General features: G+C 48.0%; 1 protein-coding gene and 2 non-coding genes across 14 annotated transcripts in view; all 3 read left to right on the forward strand.

Annotated features, from left to right (window-relative positions):
• The first annotated feature begins 10,267 nt into the window (after window positions 1-10,267).
• The window catches only part of Agbl5 (ATP/GTP binding protein like 5), an 18,800-nt gene continuing 9,979 nt past the window's right edge, over window positions 10,268-19,088 (forward strand). For 2 of the 12 annotated variants that reach the window (XM_029477464.1, XM_021161773.2), the window contains exons 1-12: window positions 10,746-11,163; window positions 12,430-12,690; window positions 12,913-13,084; window positions 13,188-13,274; window positions 13,374-13,537; window positions 14,123-14,300; window positions 14,741-14,919; window positions 15,310-15,766; window positions 16,208-16,377; window positions 16,683-16,818; window positions 17,349-17,551; window positions 18,065-18,279. In XM_029477464.1, the coding sequence (XP_029333324.1) occupies window positions 11,003-11,163; window positions 12,430-12,690; window positions 12,913-13,084; window positions 13,188-13,274; window positions 13,374-13,537; window positions 14,123-14,300; window positions 14,741-14,919; window positions 15,310-15,766; window positions 16,208-16,377; window positions 16,683-16,818; window positions 17,349-17,551; window positions 18,065-18,279 (2,383 nt within the window). In that variant the 5' untranslated portion in view covers window positions 10,746-11,002. Of the gene's footprint in view, window positions 10,370-10,745; window positions 11,164-11,214; window positions 11,972-12,429; window positions 12,691-12,912; window positions 13,085-13,187; window positions 13,275-13,373; window positions 13,538-14,122; window positions 14,301-14,740; window positions 14,920-15,309; window positions 15,767-16,207; window positions 16,378-16,682; window positions 16,819-17,348; window positions 17,552-18,064; window positions 18,280-19,088 lie in introns of those variants that run through there. The other 10 variants (XM_021161766.2, XM_021161768.2, XM_029477470.1 and 7 more) reach the window with 9 other exon arrangements.
• Trnay-gua lies at window positions 10,413-10,501 on the forward strand. The gene is given in 2 exon segments: window positions 10,413-10,449; window positions 10,466-10,501. It is a non-coding gene; the product is annotated as a tRNA-Tyr (tRNA).
• Window positions 10,834-10,906, forward strand: Trnaa-agc. The gene has a single exon. It is a non-coding gene; the product is annotated as a tRNA-Ala (tRNA).

Raw genomic sequence — 19,088 nt, forward strand, 5'->3', positions numbered from 1 at the left:
TTTCTAGCTTTCCTGTCTGAATCTTCATAGAGGACTCCCCAGAGTTTAGGGACAAAACAGCAGAGCCTTGGGCCTCTGCCTGGGGTCTTGCTGCAATAATTGAGCTTCTAGCAGGGAAAGTCTACCTTTACTGCTCAAAACTAGGTTCCTCGGATTCAGTTGGCTTTAGTGATTTTGTCTGACTTGTCGATGATTCCTATCCAAAAGTTTGCCTCGGTGTGATGGGGGAGGCAGGAGCAGAGCTGGGCCATCTTCCAATCCTTAATTTATTAATTGGCTCATTTTATGAGGCAGTGGGTTTAGAACTCCAAGAGACAAAACTTGGGGAAAACAAAACAAAACAAACAAAACAAAAACTCCAGGGCTTAACACCAGTCCTCATTTTGGTTTAAGACAGTTCATTGTGGATGTTCTCATCTTGTGGGCTCTTGGTGACTAAGAAGTGCAGCTTCGCAGGCAGCTGTGTTTCCCCAGAAGTTTCCCCATGGTTCAGCAACAGCCATTTCCTCCCTCAGCCCCTCTCCTGTGGCACCTGGAGATGCCCTCTGTCCCTTCCCTAAGTGAAATTAAGGTAGCAAGTTTGGAACCATCTTGACCCAATTTATACAGCCTGGCCTCTGGCTTTTGCTACTTCTTTTAGGAAGGAGACAGCCACAGAGTCTGCTCCTTGCCGGCTTCCTGGCAGTCATCACGACGCGTTCCCAGCGAGAAAAAGCTGTCCATCTAAGGACCAAACATGTCCGAGTGCCCCACATGTTCTGTGTGTTCTTGACAATCCACCACAAACAGTTCAACCTACCTCATATATTGATTGGAGAGCCTGGAGTAGCCACGGCACGTGACAGGCTGGCAGAACGCTAGCTTGATTTTTTTGTTGTTGTTTTGTTTTAAATCCAGCAACTTTAGCTATGTGTTTTGCTAGCTTCTATTCTGCCGTGATTTAATTTGGGTTCATATTTTCTGGCATTAAAATCCTTAATGCACTGGGTGTGGTGGCACATGCCTTTAATCCCAGCACTCAGGAGGCAGAGGCAGGCGGATTTCTGAGTTCGAGGCCAGCCTGGTCTACAAAGTGAGTTCCAGGACAGCCAGGACTGTACAGAGAAACCCTGTCTGGGAAAAAAAAAAATCCTTAATGCAATATTTTTTTCAACTTAGATCAGTTGGCATCTCCATGGTGCGTCATGGGGACACTAATACCAACTTTACTTGGCTCTAAGCCTATTGGGAAAAGGAGCTCTTGTTCAGTTGTTTTGCCCCAGATGGGAATGGTGCCGCACTTTTCCTGTCTAGATAAGTACCACCTGCTCTCCATTAAAGCAAAGCCAGACATCCAGACGGTTCGTTTTTAGAGCTGTCGACAAATCCGAGTCCAAGATGAGCTAGTAAATGAAACCAGTGTGAAGCCCAGACTGTATTCTAGTGCTGACACCTTCACCAGTGACAACTGACTGGGAGGGAAAGGGCCTGACCTCACCCTCACCACCTCAGCCACACCTCATGCCACTGCAGCTCAATGGGGAACCTGCCAGGAAACTGAAGGGCAGGGGGTTGTCTCATAATTACCAGTTCTGACTCGGACCTGGGAGTCACGGGACATTGTTAAACAGTTGTGTTGTTCTACTATGTGTCAAGTTTCTACCTTTCCTCTGCTTGGCTTAGGTAAGGGTAACCTGGTGTGACTGCGTGACAGATAAAGGACAGAAAATACGGCTAGGCTCACACCTGCAGCATTTGTCAGTTCATTCTCAAATCGCCACCGACCTAGTGTGGCTTGCTTTCCACAGTGATGGGCATTTTGTCCGTTCTAAAACATCCCAGTTGTCCTTCACATGGGTGTCTATATGGTTGGGTAGCTTCTGAGCACTATTGCCATCTAAGAGATATGAGACATGTGAATACTTAGCCACTCTTTTTCTGAAAGGGTTTAAGTATCATGTATTTTGCCCCTTAAAAAAAACTAATGTAAGAGCCAGCCTGTGTGATGGTGGAGGTGCAATCCTCTAATCCCAGCACTCAGGAGACAAAGGCAGATGGTCTCGGAGTGTGAGGCCCACCTCATCTACAAAGTAAGTTCCAGGACAGCCAGAGCTACATAGAGAACCTCCTTCCCTCTTCCCTCCCTTCCCTCTTCTCTTCTCTTCTCTTCTCTTCTCTTCTCTTCTCTTCTCTTCTCTTCTCTTCTCTTCTCTTCTCTCTCTCTGTCTCTCTCTCTCTCTCTTTCTCTCATTTATTTATTTTATATATGTGAGTACACTGTGGCTGTCTTCAGACACACCAGAAGAGGGCATCAGATCCCAACCTCTAGAAAAACAGTCAGTGCTCACATCTGCTGAGCCATCTTTCCAGCCCAAGTAACCCTATACTCAACCCCCCTCCAAAAAAAAATCTATATACTATTAGTGTTAACACATGAGTAAATTTTTTTCTGATCAAGTGTAATTTTACATCAGTTTCAGATTCATGACCTCACCACCAACACACACACACACACACCCCGGCTTGCATGCGTCTCCACCATCGGTGTTTTTACCAGTGCAGAACATGCACATGTGGTGTTCTGATCCCACACTCACTCAACCGCCACCCCAGGCCTGTAGCTTGGACACACACTTCCATAGTTAGTATCTTACATGAAATGCCTATTGAGTACCCAAGGGCACCCATGTCCAGTTTCCAGCACTCACACTGGATGGGTCACAACCATCTGTAACTCCAGCTCAAGTGCCTGATGCCTTTGGTGTCAATAGGCACCTTCACTCATGTACAGACACACAATTACAATAAATCTTCCACGTCTAATGGTATGTGACTACCACTCCCAGACAGATTTTACTGACCTGAAAATGCCCTGGCTCCCATTATACTTCCCCCAGAGCCACTGGAGGTCATTGATCTTTATAATCTCCAGATTTCTGCCTTTCCCACACTGCCACATTATAATCTCCTCTACCACAGAGAAAGCTTTCTGTTCCAAAAGAGAGCCAAGGAGGGTTCAAATCCTTAACTCACCTTTTTAGCATCAGCCAACAGAACTGACAACCTGGGAAGGAAACTGGGAAGGAAGACAAAGCTCATTTTAATTAATGAGCTTTTGTTACATTTACCACGTTCCTATTGAAACACATACTCCAAATTTTCCGGATCATAGCCACGTCTCTTGGTGGTTTGGCTCTGTCTGCCCACTGCTGTGGGTCCTGCCATCATAAAACATTACACAGGGACAGAATGCTACCATGAAGGACTGTCTCAGTAAGGAGCTGAAAGTGGCCTAGACATCTCCTGAGATCCCAGCAGGAAAGTCACATGTGATACTCATGTGGCTGCACTAATGTGGAAGCTACAGAAGAAACTCATGTGGCTGCACTAATGTGGAAGCTACAGAAGAAAGTGGTGTGTGGTCTCCACATGGTTAGATGCCACTCCACTGTCTTCATCGAGAGCAGATGGAGGAAGTGTTGCGGCCTGCCCGCAGTCCACAACACGAACGGTTCAACTGAGAATGGCAGTTCGATCTGAAAAGAGAGGAATCTAGACGGGGCGGAAGAAAAAATGGAGCTAAGACAACATCCTGATCAAAGCTCAATTTTACTATTTCCAGACACTCAGTTATAAAGGAAGGGGGAGNGAACCCAATATCCCGCCAAGTAACTCAGGGTCCAGTAGCAGGACGAACACGTGTGTGCCTCCAGGCAGCAAAGGCAGGTTCTAGCAGTAGGCATGGCAGGACGAATGAGCAGGTAGCTCCACCCTTGAGCAAGCAGGTTCCAGGCTGGGGGAAGGGAGGCCACAGGAAGTGTCATTATCTGCACACATTAGGAAAGGAGAAAGGACAAGGTGAGTACCATCCCCAGTGTGATGGTGGTGCACAGTATCTGAAGTCCATGGGTACTTAACATTTCTCCCCACAGGACTGGAGAGACGGCTCAGCAGTTAAGAGCACTGCCACTTCCAGAGGTCCTGAGTTCAACCACATGGTGGCTCACAACCATCTGTAATGGGATCGGATGCCCTCTTCTAGTGTGTCTGAAGACAGCTACAGTGTGCTCGTCACATATATAAAATAAATAATTAAAAAAAAATTCGCCGGGTGTGGTGGCACACGCCTTTAATCCCAGCACTCGGGAGGCAGAGGCAGGCGAATTTCTGAGTTCGAGGCCAGCCTGGTCTACAGAGTGAGTTCCAGGACAGCCAGGGCTATATAGAGAAACCCTGTCTCGAAAAAAAAAAAAAAATCTCTCCACAGCTCCTTAATAGACCATCTATGTAAGTGAAGTCCCCTAAAGCCAAAGCAGGATCATTGGCCCGCTGACCTCCCCAAAGCGAAACTTTTATATAACAAGTTGTGAGGCTGGATGGGAGGGAAACAACACTATTAAACATGAAGAGCACTGGGAGGTGGTGAGAGCCCTGGGAGGTGGTGGTGCACGCTTTTAATCTGAGCACTTGGGAGGCAGAGGCAGGCAGATTTCTAAGTTCGAGGCCAGCCTGGTCTACAGAGTGAGTTCCAGGACAGCCAGGGCTACACAGAGAAACCCTATCTCAGAAAACAAAAACAAACCAACAAACAAACAAAAACCATGAAGAGCCACTCTGGGCGGTAGTAGGACACACCTTTTATCCCAGCACTTGAGAGGTAGAGGCAGGTGAATCCATGGGATCAAGGCCAGCCTGATCTACAGAGTGAGTTTCAAGACAGCCAGGGCTACAGAGAGAAATGTCTTGAAAAAAGAAAACCAAAACAATAATAATGATAATGTGAGCCACACTTCTAACTCCAGCATTTGAGGGGTGGAGACAAGAGGCTTGACAACAAGATCATCTTCTGCCTGGTCTACTTGTGACACTTTCCCAAAGACCCTGTCTCAAAAAAGAAAAAGAAAAAAAGAAATAAAAAAAAAAAGAGAGAATAACCATTCTGCCATACCAGTACTGAAAATGTGGTCGGTAATTCTCTAGGGGTTCTAAGAATTCAAGAATGTTCTCTAAGATTGTTCTTATAATGCTAAAATGTCATCTGCCTTTGCGATTGACTTGAGCACAGCTGAGTTTAACCACAAAGCCACCAGGGCATGGCTGGGAGGCCAAGCAGTGCTCTCCAAGTGTGAGTCCTCTTCCTCTGGAGTCCTTTCCCTTGAGTGTCCTCAGTGGAGGGAGGATGGTGACTAGAGTTCATGAACTCACCAAACACTAGGGGCTTTTGGGGGGGCGGGGTTTGAGACAGGGTTTCTCCCAAGTGCTGAGATTAAAGGCATGTGCCACCACTGCCTGGCAGAACTTGGGGCTTTTGAGAGACTTAATCATTGTTAGGAAACCTGAAACAGTCTTTCTCGAATAATATAGGAAAAAAAACCAATAAAGGATTTCTCCCAGAGTGGATATACAATGGTTATAGCAACAGCTAACACATATGTAGCATTTTTCCAGATCAGCTTTTTAAAAATTCTTTTCTATGGTATGTACACAAGTGTGTGTGCATGTGTGTGTGTGCATGCATGTGTGTGCATGTGAGTGTGAGTGCACGCTAGTGTGTGTGTGTGTGCACTAGTGCGCCATGCATGTACTCAGAGAGGCTAGAAGAGGCCAAGGAGGCTCCTGAAGCTCCAGACTTTTCCATCCTTGTGTCATTTAGAACTTCAGCTCCTGCAGAAATCTTTGCAGAGAGGGGTATTGTGCAAATCTTAGAAAATTAAACATTGAAGCCAAATCTGTTTTTATACTGTAAATATCAAACCAATCACACTGTTAAAAGAGCTCTGATGAAGCAGTAGACTATGCTGACTTTATCGGAGCTTTGATGACCGGAAGAATGAGCCTTTCAGCGTTGTCGCCCACTTTCATATTTGCAGTAGCCTTTTGGAGGCCCGGGTAATCCACTATGAATTTAAGGCTTGTAAATTCCACTTTTGGAAAAAAAATGTCATTGGAATTTTGGTAGGAATTGCATTGATTTATATATTTTTCTAAGTAGGGCTTCTATTTAAACAATAGTAAACCTTCCAAACCAACTGTCATGTGTTTCCATTTATTTAAGGTGTTCAGTTTATTATTGTAATGGGGTGTGCATGGGGTAAGAACAAGCTGAGAGAGTTGGTTCTCCTCTTCCACTGTGGGCTCCTGGGGCTTGAACTCAGGTCATAGGATACTGACTTTCACACAATAAATAAGAGTTCCTTCTTCCTTCTGCTGCTGTTGTTGCTGCTCGTTCTCCCCACTCTTCCTCCTCCTCCCCTTCTCCTCCCCTCCTCTCCCCCCTCTTCCTCCTCCTCCTCCTTATTATTCTTCTGCTTTTTTGTTTTTTGCTTGTTTTTCAAGACAGGGTATCTACATGTCGGCCTGGCTGTCCTGGAACTTGCTCTGTAGATGAGACTGGCCTCCACCTCTCAGAGCTCTGCCTGCTTCTGCCTCCTGAGTGCTGGGATTAAAGGGTGGGCCACCGCCTCCCTTCTTTTTTGTTCATATCTTTTTGAGTCAATCTAGGTAATTTGTGTGTTTCTAGGAATTGGTAGGATGTATTTAAATTACTTAATTTTGTTATATAATTATTTGTAGTATTTATTTATGGCTTTTTCAAGACAGGGTTTCTCTGTGTAGCCTTGGCTGTCCTGGAACTCACTTTGTAGACCAGGCAGGCCTCAAACTCAGAAATCCGCCTAGTACTTATTTTTTAATTCTTTTACTTTATATGCTTCTCTTTAAAAAGTACATTTACAAAAAGCCGGGCGTGGTGGCGCACGCCTTTAATCCCAGCACTTGGGAGGCAGAGGCAGGCAGATTTCTGAGTTCGAGGCCAGCCTGGTCTACAGAGTGAGTTCCAGGACAGCCAGGGCTACACAGTGAAACCCTGTCTTGAAAAACCAAAAAAAAAAAAAAAAAAAAAAAAAAAAAAAAAACAAAAAAAAACTATACCCCATACTAACCATATTTCAAATAGAGTAAACTAAAATAGGACAAAGTTAAAAAGAAGATATGCAAACACTCAAGTTTTATTTGCATATTCATTTACATAATAATGATACGCTAAATATCAAAGCAACAAAGAAAGATCCCAGAGAAATGGATGATAAATGTTTGTGCACAGAATTTTAAGATGTGTCAATATGACAAAGCACCACTACAAGAAAAGGAGAGAAAAGAAAAAAAAAAAAAGAGAAGAGAAGAGAAACTTGGAGAAAAATATTTGCAGGAAATATGCAATTTTTCATGTTAAATCTACTCTAAATCAAAAAAGCACCGAACACAAGATTTTGTGTGTGTACATAATTCATAAGTAACTATGCAAGTAAACAGCACACTTGCAAAAAGATTCACTTCACCAATAAAGTAAAAAATGTAAGATGCAACATATTTTGCCCATTATGGGGGCCAGGGAGTGGAATATGATGGTTTGTATATGCGAGGCCCAGGGAGTGGCACTATTAGAAGGTGTGGCCTTCTTGAAGTAGGTGTGTCACTGCCGGTGTGGGCTTTAAGACCCTCATGCTAGCTGCCTGGAAGTGAGTATTCTGCTAGCAGCCTTCAGATGAAGATGTAGAACTCTCAGCTCCTCCTGCACCATGCCTGCCTGGATGCTGCCATGTTCTTGCTTTGATGATTATGGACTAAACCTCTAAACATGTAAGGCAGCCCCAATTATAAGAGTTGCCTTGGTCATGGTGTCTGTTCACAGCAGTAAACCCTAACTAAGACACCCATCATTAATAAAAAGTCTTTCTCTCTTTACATTTATTTATTTAGTGTAATGTGTGTGTAGGTGTGCATGTGTGTTCTTGAATACGTGCTGGTGTTCTTGTAGAGGTCAGAGGACAACTTGAAGGAGTTGGTTCTCTCCTTCTGCAAGGCTAGTAGGCCCAGGGAATCAGACTCTGGCCTGACAGGCTTGGCCATGAGTGCCTTTACTGCTGAGCCACCACAATGGCTCTGAAGGATTCTTTAATACTTATATTGTTGTTGTTGTTTTGGTTTTTCGAGACAGGGTTTCTCTGTGTAGCCCTGGCAGTCCTGGAACTCACTCTGTAGACCAGGCTGACCTCTAACTCAGAAATCTGCCTGCCTCTGCCTCCCGAGTGCTGGGATTTCTTTATGATTTAAATCAATGAATTGCTATGATAGAATCTGTATATTATGGGAGATAAATTGGAAACTTTTAGCAGACGGTAGAAAAGTCTCATAGTTCTTGACCAAACAAGTACATTCCTTAAAACCTGTCGGGATAACAAAATATGGCCAAAGAGTCCTAAGAATGTGCATGCCGGCCTTGGTGGCTTATACCTTTAACCTCAGCAGAGGCAGGCAGAGCACATGAGATCTCCAAAGCTTAAAGGTCAGACTGGTTTACATATGGAGGTCCAGTCTAGCCAGGTCTAAATAGGGAGATTCCATCACAAACACAGACATGAAGAGGCAAGGGTGGTGGTACAGGTCTGTGGTCCCTAGCACTTGGGTTAGGAGCAGCCTTGTTTCAAAACAACAATAAAACCAGAATGATAATAACAGTAACAGTATTTATACTGAAATTTAAATATAAACTCTCCCATAACAAGATAAATAGTGTCAAAATCAAAAGATGGAAAATAATTTCCTGATGTCTTTGATGACATCAGGAAGTGATATTGAGTAACTGAGTTCAATTTATTAAAGTACTGGTTATAATATGCAAAGTAAACATTGACAAGGCTGTGGAGACATTGGAATCCATGCACACTTCTGGTGTTGCATTCAGCTCTAGCCCAGGCTTTAACATACAAAAAAAAAAAAAAAAAGGAGAGAGGAGGACAGGGACTGCCTGGGAAGGGGTAAGTGTAACAGGAGTGTAACAAAGAACGCACAGGATCAAAACAAAGGATAAGAACGTTAATAAAACCCAGTATTTATAGCTCATATATTTGTAAAAACTTTTACAAATGTTGCCGCTGGGAAGTAGCTTGGCCATTCCTAAGGAATTAAATATGCTATGTTACAATCCCATTCCTAGATACATTCCTAAAAAAAAAAAAAAGAAAAGAAACGAAAGAAAGAGAAGGAGACTGGAAGCCGGCTAACAAGTAGTTGCCAGAGAATGAAGGAAAGCGAAGCTGGGAGCGATTACTTGAAAGGCAATGAATGTTCTTCCTAGTGACTTAGAAGTTTTGATGGGTTGTGCTGGTGCGTGCTTTGATCTCAGAATTCTGGATGCAGAAACAGGCGAGTCTCTTCGAGTTGGAGGCAAAATTGGTCCCAGGCTCCAGCCTGAACATTAAAAACAAACAAACAAGCCCTCTAATAGAGAGGTGACATTTGTACAACATTGTGATTGTACTACAGGTCACTAAATCGCTCACTTTGACTTTCCCTGATCAGTGTAGGGTCTGGTTAGTACTTAGGTGGAAGACCCCTTTGGGAATACTAGGTGCTGTAGACTTGAGAAACAAAGAGGTAAGTATGTTAAATGAACCTTAAATTTTAAAGGCTTCACAAAAATAAAACAAGGGAGAGACAGATAGTGGGGTAGGTCGTAATGAGGAAAGGAAGGAGAGGAGAAAGAGAGAAATATGAACTGCTTCAAATGCTAAGGGCATGCCCTGAGAACTATAGGCAGGTGAGTTTTGGCCACGGTAGCAACACGCCGCCCCCCACCCTCCTGCCACCTCTCTACCTGGCTGGGTGTTTCAGAACTGCAACTGGGGGCGGGTTCCTGGACCCAACCACTCCCCCAGTCAGAGCAGACTGCACAGAGGACCTGGGCGTTGAGTTTGTCCCTTTGTTTAAAAAATGGGTGAGCTTTCTGTGAGCCAATAGAGGGCTGGCCCTGTGAGGAAGAGCAACAAATACGTGAGCCAGATAAGGGGTCAACCCATCACCGCAGAGAAGACACTTGGTTGGCAGTGAAGCCCAGGCGGGGCGGAAACCTTTCCCAGACCTCGACCATAAAAGCGAGGTTTATAAGCGACTAGGGCAGGACCTGGGACTGCACCCAGCCAGAGGCCACGGAGAGCAAGAGTCTGGACCCCCGCTGCATCCCAGCGTCCAGGGCATAGGGGTCCCTCGCTCCCGTGGCTCGGTTTTCCCTTCTGGCCTGGCTCTGGGTGAATGGGCCCCGGCACTTCAGCTGACGGAGCGAATGTCTTTCGCATCATCAGAACAACATGCTTTATATACTTTCATCACGCCGAAAACCAAAGGAAACCTGGAGCAGAAGCAGCAAGCAGGATTCGTAGTCCCAAACACCGAAACTAATGTCTGCTTAGCGGGAGGAAGGCCGCCCCAGCCTTAGCCTCAATCCGGCTCACAGCGAGCTCCTGCCGCAGGGTGCGAGTCCGCAAGCCCGCCTTTCTTCTGGCCCGGGATCCTTTCTCAGAAACACATTAGGAGGGAAAAAAAAAAATCCTTGGTAAGCATTAGAGGGAAATCTGCAGCAGGCTCGAACAGCGGGGCCTTCGATAGCTCAGTTGGTAGAGCGGAGGACTGTAGTTAGTACAATATGGTAATCCTTAGGTCGCTGGTTCGATTCCGGCTCGAAGGACTTCGTGCATTATTTTTAGCTAGGTCAATTGCTCCGTGGGAGAAACGCTTACTTGAGGATAGGCGGTCTATTTTCCTGGCTACTGCTGAAAAGCAGTAAAGTACATATAGCAGTTAAGTAGTCGAAGTACAACGTGTCTTGTTCGCGCATTAGGTGTTAAAGATATAGTGACATGTACTTCAAGAAAAGTCCTTATTGCTTATGTATGTATTACATGGCTCTGTTTCAAAACCTTGCTGAGGGCTCCATCGTACTTTATACTATGAACTACATTAGAAAACTGAGTCTCAGGAAACCTTGTAAAGGTTACAAGAAGGTGCGACACTACAGTTGGGGGATTAGCTCAAATGGTAGAGCGCTCGCTTAGCATGCGAGAGGTAGCGGGATCGATGCCCGCATCCTCCACTTCCTTTTGCACACCATCAGGCTCATGATCCCGTGTGTCCACGTTTCGTTACACAGTAGAGCTAGGAGCACGGTAAGCTTAAAGATCGGCTTCACATGCTATTTTCTTATTCGCAGGTAAGTCTTTTCCTGTTTCCTGCTCCCTGCTCTGTCTTTCCCGCCTCGGGGAGGCGGGCCGTTAACCGCCTACAGAGAAGACGCCTTGTGAGCCGCACTCGGCGGTGGCCCGCGGAAGCCCCCAAACGGCCCCCTCACAGGTACCTGCCAACGTGCACGGAACCCTGCGTGGCGACCAATGGCAGTGCGCTTTACTGGGCGGGTAGCCAGCTGCAGCTGCGGCCAATAGGCAAGAGACTTCTTGTTTCCTGGCAGAGTGGGGTCCCGGCACCGCGGCTCTCTGGTTTTGTGTGGGTCCCGGGTGGAGGGCCCGGGTGCCGGGGCCCGAGGTGCCGCCTCGCTAGCGGGAGAGGGAGCGGGAGCAGCGGCCCGGAGAGAGGTGAGGGGCTCTGCGTGGACTGCGGCCCCGCCGGCAGACCCCGCCCCCTTCTCAGCCCGCTCTGCCGGAGCCCCCAGTCGAATGCCACCCCGCCCCCCCCCGGCCTGCCGACCCCGCCTTTGGTTGACTCCCTCCGCTCCTGTGGCCTCACCTCTGACCCCTAGGACCGGCCTTTCCGTCCTCCAGTGTACCTGTCTCGACCCCTCCCACGCTGCCAAACCCCACCCTGCCCTGGACAAGCCAGGCAGTGCGAGGGTCCTCGCGAATCGAGGAGCTGCCTGCTGCTTCCAAGCGGGACTCTACTGGCCCAGCCTTCCTAGGGGTGCTTAGGACGCCCGTTACCCACACCTTCGAGGGTAGCTTTTGCACGGGCTCGTGTCTACAGGGCGGGAGGATGGAAACAGACCCTAATTGGAACTGAGGTTCAGGGCAGGTGAGCAAGTGGCTTTGGCCGGGCATAGGCTACGTTTTCATGATAGGCGTAGTAGAGGAAGGGGGTGGTAACAACGCTCTTCAAGGTCTCCGAGAAACGAGTATAATTCCAGTCGGTGCTTGTGAAGACAAAAGAGGTAAAGAAAGGAAGCTACCATTTACACTTAGAATCTTGGTTCTTCTTGCTCTGGGCTGTCCAGTACAAAGCCAATCTAGGAAATTTTAATATGGCCTCTCCCTCATAGAGTCAGTGGCAGCCACCCGACCTCTAGTCTCTGCCTCTTAGGTTGTTAAAAAGCTTGAGAATCTAGCGTTTTCCAACTGAACTAAGGAAGCCAGTGAGCATTCGATTTGGGAACGGTGGCGATGTAGTAAAATAGGGTGTTTTTAGGTCGCTCATACTCCTTGGGTGTCCAGGGACAGAGTTGTGCTTTCTCTTGATCTTGCTGAAAGGCTACTTCCAGGTTTTCTATGAATAAGAGCGTTTTTGCTTCATAGAGTAGAAAAGACATTTCTCATTTATCCAGACATACCAAACACATTGTTTCAGTTTCTGCCCTTCCTCCCTAGCCCAACTTTGATTTTTTTTCCCCAGCTCTCAGGGCCTGTGTGGGGCAAGAGGATGCTTTCCCAGCCCCACCATGGAGCTGCGCTGTGGGGGATTGCTGTTCAGTTCTCGCTTTGATTCAGGGAACCTAGCCCATGTGGAAAAGGTGGAGACTGTGTCTAGTGATGGGGAAGGCGTAGGAGGGGTAGCAACAACCCCCGCTAGTGGTTCTGCTGCTTCCCCTGACTATGAGTTCAACGTGTGGACCCGGCCTGACTGTGCTGAAACGGAATATGAAAATGGCAACAGGTATGAGGACTGCAGGGGGTGGGACTGCCCGAGTGCTTGGGTGCATACTGTAGTCAGGCATTGACTTTGAGCATACCAGCACAGTATCTCTTGTAAGCCCTCCTCCCTTCCCTCCTTACCAGATAGCCCTTTGCTGTTTGGACTTGATTTGATTCAGCTTTTCCCCACATCCTCTCCCTGGCCCTCCCACAGCCAACAGCTGGTCTCTCTTTTGGCTCTCAGGTCATGGTTCTACTTCAGTGTCCGGGGAGGGACTCCAGGGAAGCTTATCAAGATCAACATTATGAACATGAACAAGCAAAGCAAACTGTATTCCCAAGGCATGGCCCCCTTTGTGCGCACACTGCCTTCCCGGCCACGCTGGGAACGCATTAGAGAGCGGCCCACCTTTGAGGTAATTTCTTCAGTAGGAGGAAAGACTGGGTGTTGGTAGAGGAAACACGTTTTTGAGAGAGAGGACCAGGCAGCTTTTAGTATCTTCTTTCTTCCACCCCTAGCTGGGGTCCAAGCTGAGCCCCTGCTTCAGCAAGCCTGAAGAAGCTGGTTCTCATGTGGAGAGTGTCAGAGGGAGGGAGTTGGTAAAGGTGAGAGAGGCATGAGGTCAGTTCCCAGTGTCCCCACAGGAGGAGCTCAGTGCTGACACAAATGACATGTTTGCCCCCTCTTCCTCCTCTGCTCCCCAGATGACAGAGACACAGTTTGTGCTGTCCTTTGTCCACCGTTTCGTGGAGGGCCGGGGAGCCACCACCTTCTTCGCCTTCTGCTACCCCTTCTCCTACAGCGACTGCCAGGATCTGCTGAGCCAGCTAGACCAGCGCTTTCCAGAGAATTACTCTACCCATAGCAGGTGCTAACCCCATTCTTCCCCCTACTATACTGTGGATTCTGTAGTACCTCTGCTGTTCCCAGCATTTGTCCTAAGAGCTCTTAGCCAAAACGTCACCAGTCTTGTCCACGTGTAGAGTGTAGTGTTTTGACAAAAGTGTTCCTTTGTCACCATAATCTCCTGCCCAATGCCTGCTCCTCCAGTTCTCTTGAGCTATCCTGAATATGGCCAGCACTGTGGCTGCTCAGCATGTCTTCTTCATCTTCCTCTACTGAGGGCAACTCTCTATGTGCACAAATTAATCTATCCTGATGTACCACAAATTAGGAAAGCAAACAAAAATCTTACCCTTAAATAATAGAGCTGGAGGAGAGACAGCAAAAAGGGAGCTTGCTGCCAACCTGACGATAGGAAAAGCTTCAGTCCTGTGTCTGCACCTAGCAGTGCGAGCCCACCCATACCCTTAGCCTCACCAGTTCAAGCGACTATGAGGACCCAAAAGTCATGGTGAGGGACCAGATAATTTAAGTCCTGAGCTGGCAATGCTGCCTGCACGCCTGCTGCTAGGACTTTAGAGACTTGTAACTATTGATTTTATCCCTGTAGTCCTCTGGATAGCATTTATTACCACCGAGAGCTGCTCTGCTACTCTCTGGATGGACTTCGTGTAGATCTACTAACAATCACTTCCTGCCATGGGCTTCGAGATGACCGGGAGCCCCGTCTAGAGCAGCTATTTCCTGATCTCGGCACTCCCCGACCATTCCGTTTCACAGGCAAAAGGGTAAGTAAGCGGGAAGAGCATGAAAGCCGTATTCTTGGGTGGAAAAGATGGCTCAGTTTTAAGAATACTTAATACTCTGTTACAAAGGATCCTTGTTTGGTTCCCAGCACCCACACTGTGCCGTGGCCTGTAACTCCTGCTCCAGGGGATAGAATGACTTCTTGTGGCTTCCACAGGCCCCCACATATATCAGTTGACATATACAGAAGTAAAACAGTAATCTAACGTCATCCTATCTCCGGCCACTGTGGATAGCTTAGAGCTGTTACCTCTACACATTCTGGACCCAGCTTATCTTGTACCCCAGGGCAGAGGGCTACAATCCTGTACCTAACAGCCATCTAGAAAAGGCTCTTTCTGCCTCAACGACCCTTGCCCACCCTTGTCAGGGTGGAAGTATAGTGCCACTGACCTCCTGTCTGCTTCCTTCTCCACCTCAGATATTCTTCTTAAGCAGTAGGGTACACCCTGGAGAGACTCCATCTAGCTTTGTGTTCAATGGCTTTCTGGACTTCATCCTTCGACCTGATGATCCCCGGGCACAAACTCTCCGTCGACTCTTTGTTTTTAAGTTGATTCCCATGTTAAACCCTGATGGTGTGGTCCGGGGCCACTACCGGTAAGTAGCCAAAACAGCCTTTCTGCCATTTCTCCAGTCTCATGTCTCACTTGGCTGTGCAGGTCAGCCAGCCTTCTGACTGGTTTGTATTTCCAGGCCTCTTGTACCCTAACCAGGGCAAGCCCCTCTAATCTTCCACTGAGCTGAGAGGGGTGTAATCATGTGAACACATCCTGGGTGGGAGCAAAAGTCGGTGAAGACTAGCTGGGTGGAGGGAACTGTCCGTGGACTCTATGGTGGCATGACCGCACATGAAGGAAGGCTCTGTCCTTCTTTCCAGCATGACATAAGCCTTTCACTTTACAAGTCTTTAGTGTCCTTGTCATCTACCCTAATGTCTCCTTTGGTGGCCCAGACATCTAGAGCCTGTTGAGTCCTGTCTTCCTACAGCACGGACTCCCGTGGAGTGAATCTGAACCGTCAGTACTTGAAGCCTGATGCCGTCCTGCACCCGGCCATCTATGGCGCCAAAGCTGTGCTGCTTTATCATCACGTACACTCGAGGCTCAACGCCAAGAGTCCCACGAACCAGCAACCCACTCTCCATCTCCCTCCGGAAGCTCCTCTCTCTGACCTCGAGAAAGCCAATAATCTCCACAGTGAAGCTCACCTTGGGCAGTCACCGGATGGGGAAAACCCTGCGACTTGGCCTGAGACAGAGCCAGCAGAAGAGAAGACTGACCCTGTGTGGATTATGCCACAGCCAATTCCTGAACTCGAGGAGCCAGCCCCTGACACCATCCCCCCAAAAGAGAGTGGTGTTGCTTACTATGTAGACTTGCACGGACATGCTTCCAAAAGGGGCTGCTTCATGTATGGCAACAGCTTTAGTGACGAGAGCACCCAGGTAGGACTCTGAATCCTGTGGCAGTAAATCCTGCAGGTTAGGAGATTTGGGGAAGTTACAAACCAGGGCAGGGGAGCCTTCTAGAGGAGCGGGAAGACCTGTGCACACCACCTCAGCACAAGCTTCAAAGGATGGAAAGACGGCACGGGGGCCAGAGAGCCTAGCCATTGCATCATGGTGTCTGAGTGAAGAACAAGTGCCAGATCCCAGTCTTCCATAGAGCTCTGAGAACCAGAGAAGGAAAATTTGGAGGGGAATCTGAGCTTAGAAGAAGCAGTGCTAAACAGTGACGCGTGAAGGAAACTTGGTTCCTGCTGATGGTTGTGATGTTGTATGTGGGTGACATATGTGGCAGAGTAACACGACTGTGCCTTGTTTTTCTTGCCCTTGTCCCTTCTTTCTCTGTCATTTTCTGAGTTCCCTTTTTTTCTCCACACACAGGTGGAAAACATGCTATATCCAAAGCTCATCTCCTTGAATTCAGCCCACTTTGACTTCCAGGGCTGCAATTTCTCAGAGAAGAACATGTATGCCCGAGACCGTAGAGATGGCCAGTCCAAAGAGGGAAGCGGCCGTGTCGCAATCTACAAAGCCTCAGGGATAATCCACAGGTTGGGAGGAAACTGGCATAGTAGAGAAATAACTTCTTTAAAGGAAAAAAGTACTTATTCCAGGGTGTTTGAGGGGCTGGAACCACCCAAATCTTCTCAAAAGAGAGCCTCAGTTAGCAAGGCTGGCATTATTCTGGGAGTTCTTCACTTTTGGAGGACTTCCTGGGCACATGGTTAGTTGTTACTTGGGAATCACAGCATTTTCTCTTGGTCTTTACTTGTTTCAAAGTGATGACTATCTTAGACCATCTTGGTGTCCCTCAGTGTTCTGCTGCAAGACACTGACAAAGATCTCTGTGTCTTAGCTACACACTTGAATGCAACTACAACACTGGACGCTCAGTCAACAGCATCCCTGCTGCCTGCCATGACAACGGGCGAGCCACCCCCCCTCCCCCTCCAGCTTTCCCCTCCAGATACACTGTGGAACTGTTTGAGCAGGTAGGATTGCATGGAGTAAGTGGGGAAGGGGAACCCCAATCTAAGATCCTCTGCAGGGTTAGCTGTTAAGGTAATAGGCGAGAACATAGGCGTAATTTCTGACCCCAATCACAGACTTTACCCTGGCACATCTAAGTAAATATGTGGTCTGAGCTGACCTCTCTCATGGGTTCAGGTCACTCCTAGATTTAAAAGTATACGATTATTGTAGTCTTGATGTGTCTTTTTCTAGGCACATAAGAGAAATAAAACTGTAGGTTTTAAACAACACAAACTCTTGTGGGAAAGTCATGGCTCCGTGCACAGCAGCCCCTGCCCTGAACAGCAAGTTGTAAATCTACTTGAGATGAAGAACCAGGGCACAGGATTCAGAGCATTCACTGTTAGGTCTAGCCTCCTGTCTCCTCTTGTGCTGGGTGCCACACTGTTGGGTCTAGCCTCTTGTCTCCTCTTGTGCTGGGTGCCACATTGTTGGGCAAACAGCAGCTAGAGTAGAGGATAAAGTCACTGAAGCAAACTCACCCACACAGGTGGGGCGAGCTATGGCCATCGCAGCTCTGGACATGGCAGAGTGTAACCCGTGGCCCCGAATTGTGCTGTCGGAACACAGCAGCCTCACCAATTTGCGAGCCTGGATGCTGAGGCACGTGCGCAACAGCAGAGGGCTGACCAGTGCTGGGAACATGGGCGCGAGCAAGAAGCGAGGGGCTCGAACCCCTCCCAAAAGCAACAAGTAAGGAGAGGAAAGGAGAGTACAGGGAAGCTGGCCAGTTAGCAGTGAGCTTGTGGGGAAGGCCACGTGGGGAATGTTTCCTGGGTCCATAGAAATTGCTAAGATTACCTCGGCTTCTGAGAATGGGAACCTCTTCCCTTCTCCCTAGAGCTACATCTGAGGAGCTGAAGATCCGGCCAGGGACTCCTAGATCCAGATCCCACAACCCACTGTCTCTGTGGCTGGCAAGGGTGTGGCAGGCAGGTCTCAGGTCCCAAAGGTTGTGAGTGACTAGGTGAAGAGGGCTCTAGAGCGAGCACCAACCAAAGGAGACCTCTTTGTCAAGTCAAGCTACTTAGGATGATAACCCTTCCACAACTAGCTGGGATGCTCCAAGCTTCATCCACAGGCATACATCCCTGGTTCCTGGGAATGGGGTCCTATGCTCTTTTACCCCAGAAGTGAATTTTAATTGCCGTATCCTGAGGAAGCTTTCCCAGGCCCAGGTTAAACTAGCACCTGCTTTTTTTGCAGCAGCTTGCCTGGTTCCTGCTCTGAAAATGCTCTGAGCCGGGTTCGCAGTTTTAGCACCGGCACGAGTACTGGTGGCAGCAGCAGCAGCCAACAAAACTCTCCACAGATGAAGAACTCTCCCAGCTTCCCTTTTCATGGCAGTCGGACTGCGGGGCTACCAGGCCTGGGCTCTAGCACCCAAAAGGTCAGCCATCGGGTGCTGGGCCCTGTCAGAGGTAAGCCAGTCTGGGAGCCCCTGCAGCAGGTGTTTGGTTGCTTGGGCCATTGCTGGGGAGAAAGAGCTTGAAGACATACAAGGGCGGATCAATAAAACTAGTCTGTAGCAGAAGGCTCTGCAGCCTCTCCTGCGACCATGGTGTTCCCGCGGCGTGACTTCAGAGCAGTGCTGTATATGCCAGTCATAGATAGAAGGCCTGGCGATTGTAGCTTCAGCACACACTAGGAGCCAGGGATGATTCCAAGGACAGAACACGCCACAGCAGTGCCCAACACAGACATGGAACTTCTATCAAGGACAATGTCGCAGTGTCTTCTTGTTGGCAGTAGGAGGAAATGTCTTTAGAATTTAAATGGTAGCACTGTAGAATGAAGAGCACTGTCCACCGCCTCTGTGGGCTGGAGCTTCCTGGCTTCACAACATAATACCAAGATCCCAGTTCTCGCAAAGCAAAGCAGAGCTGAAGCAGCTCATTGTAGGCTTATAGACCACCGGCCTGCCCCTTCCCAGCAGTGCATAGTTGCTCAACTAGTAAGTACCCTTGGCTCTTACTAGGTAAGAGATTCTGGGTCAGAAGTTTATGACCAAAATGTGGGCTTGCAAGGGGTGGAGATTGGGGGCAAGGTGAGGAGAGCTGCCAGGAATCTGAACTGTGAGGAGAGACTTTTGTAGTATTACTCTAGAAATATATATCACAAATTAGTACTGCTAGCCGGGCGTGGTGGCGCACGCCTTTAGTCCCAGCACTCGGGAGGCAGAGGCAGGTGGATTTCTGAGTTCGAGGCCAGCCTGGTCTACAAAGTGAGT

Source organism: Mus caroli, chromosome 5 (assembly GCF_900094665.2).
Source record: "Mus caroli chromosome 5, CAROLI_EIJ_v1.1, whole genome shotgun sequence".
Lineage (NCBI taxonomy): Eukaryota > Metazoa > Chordata > Mammalia > Rodentia > Muridae > Mus > Mus caroli.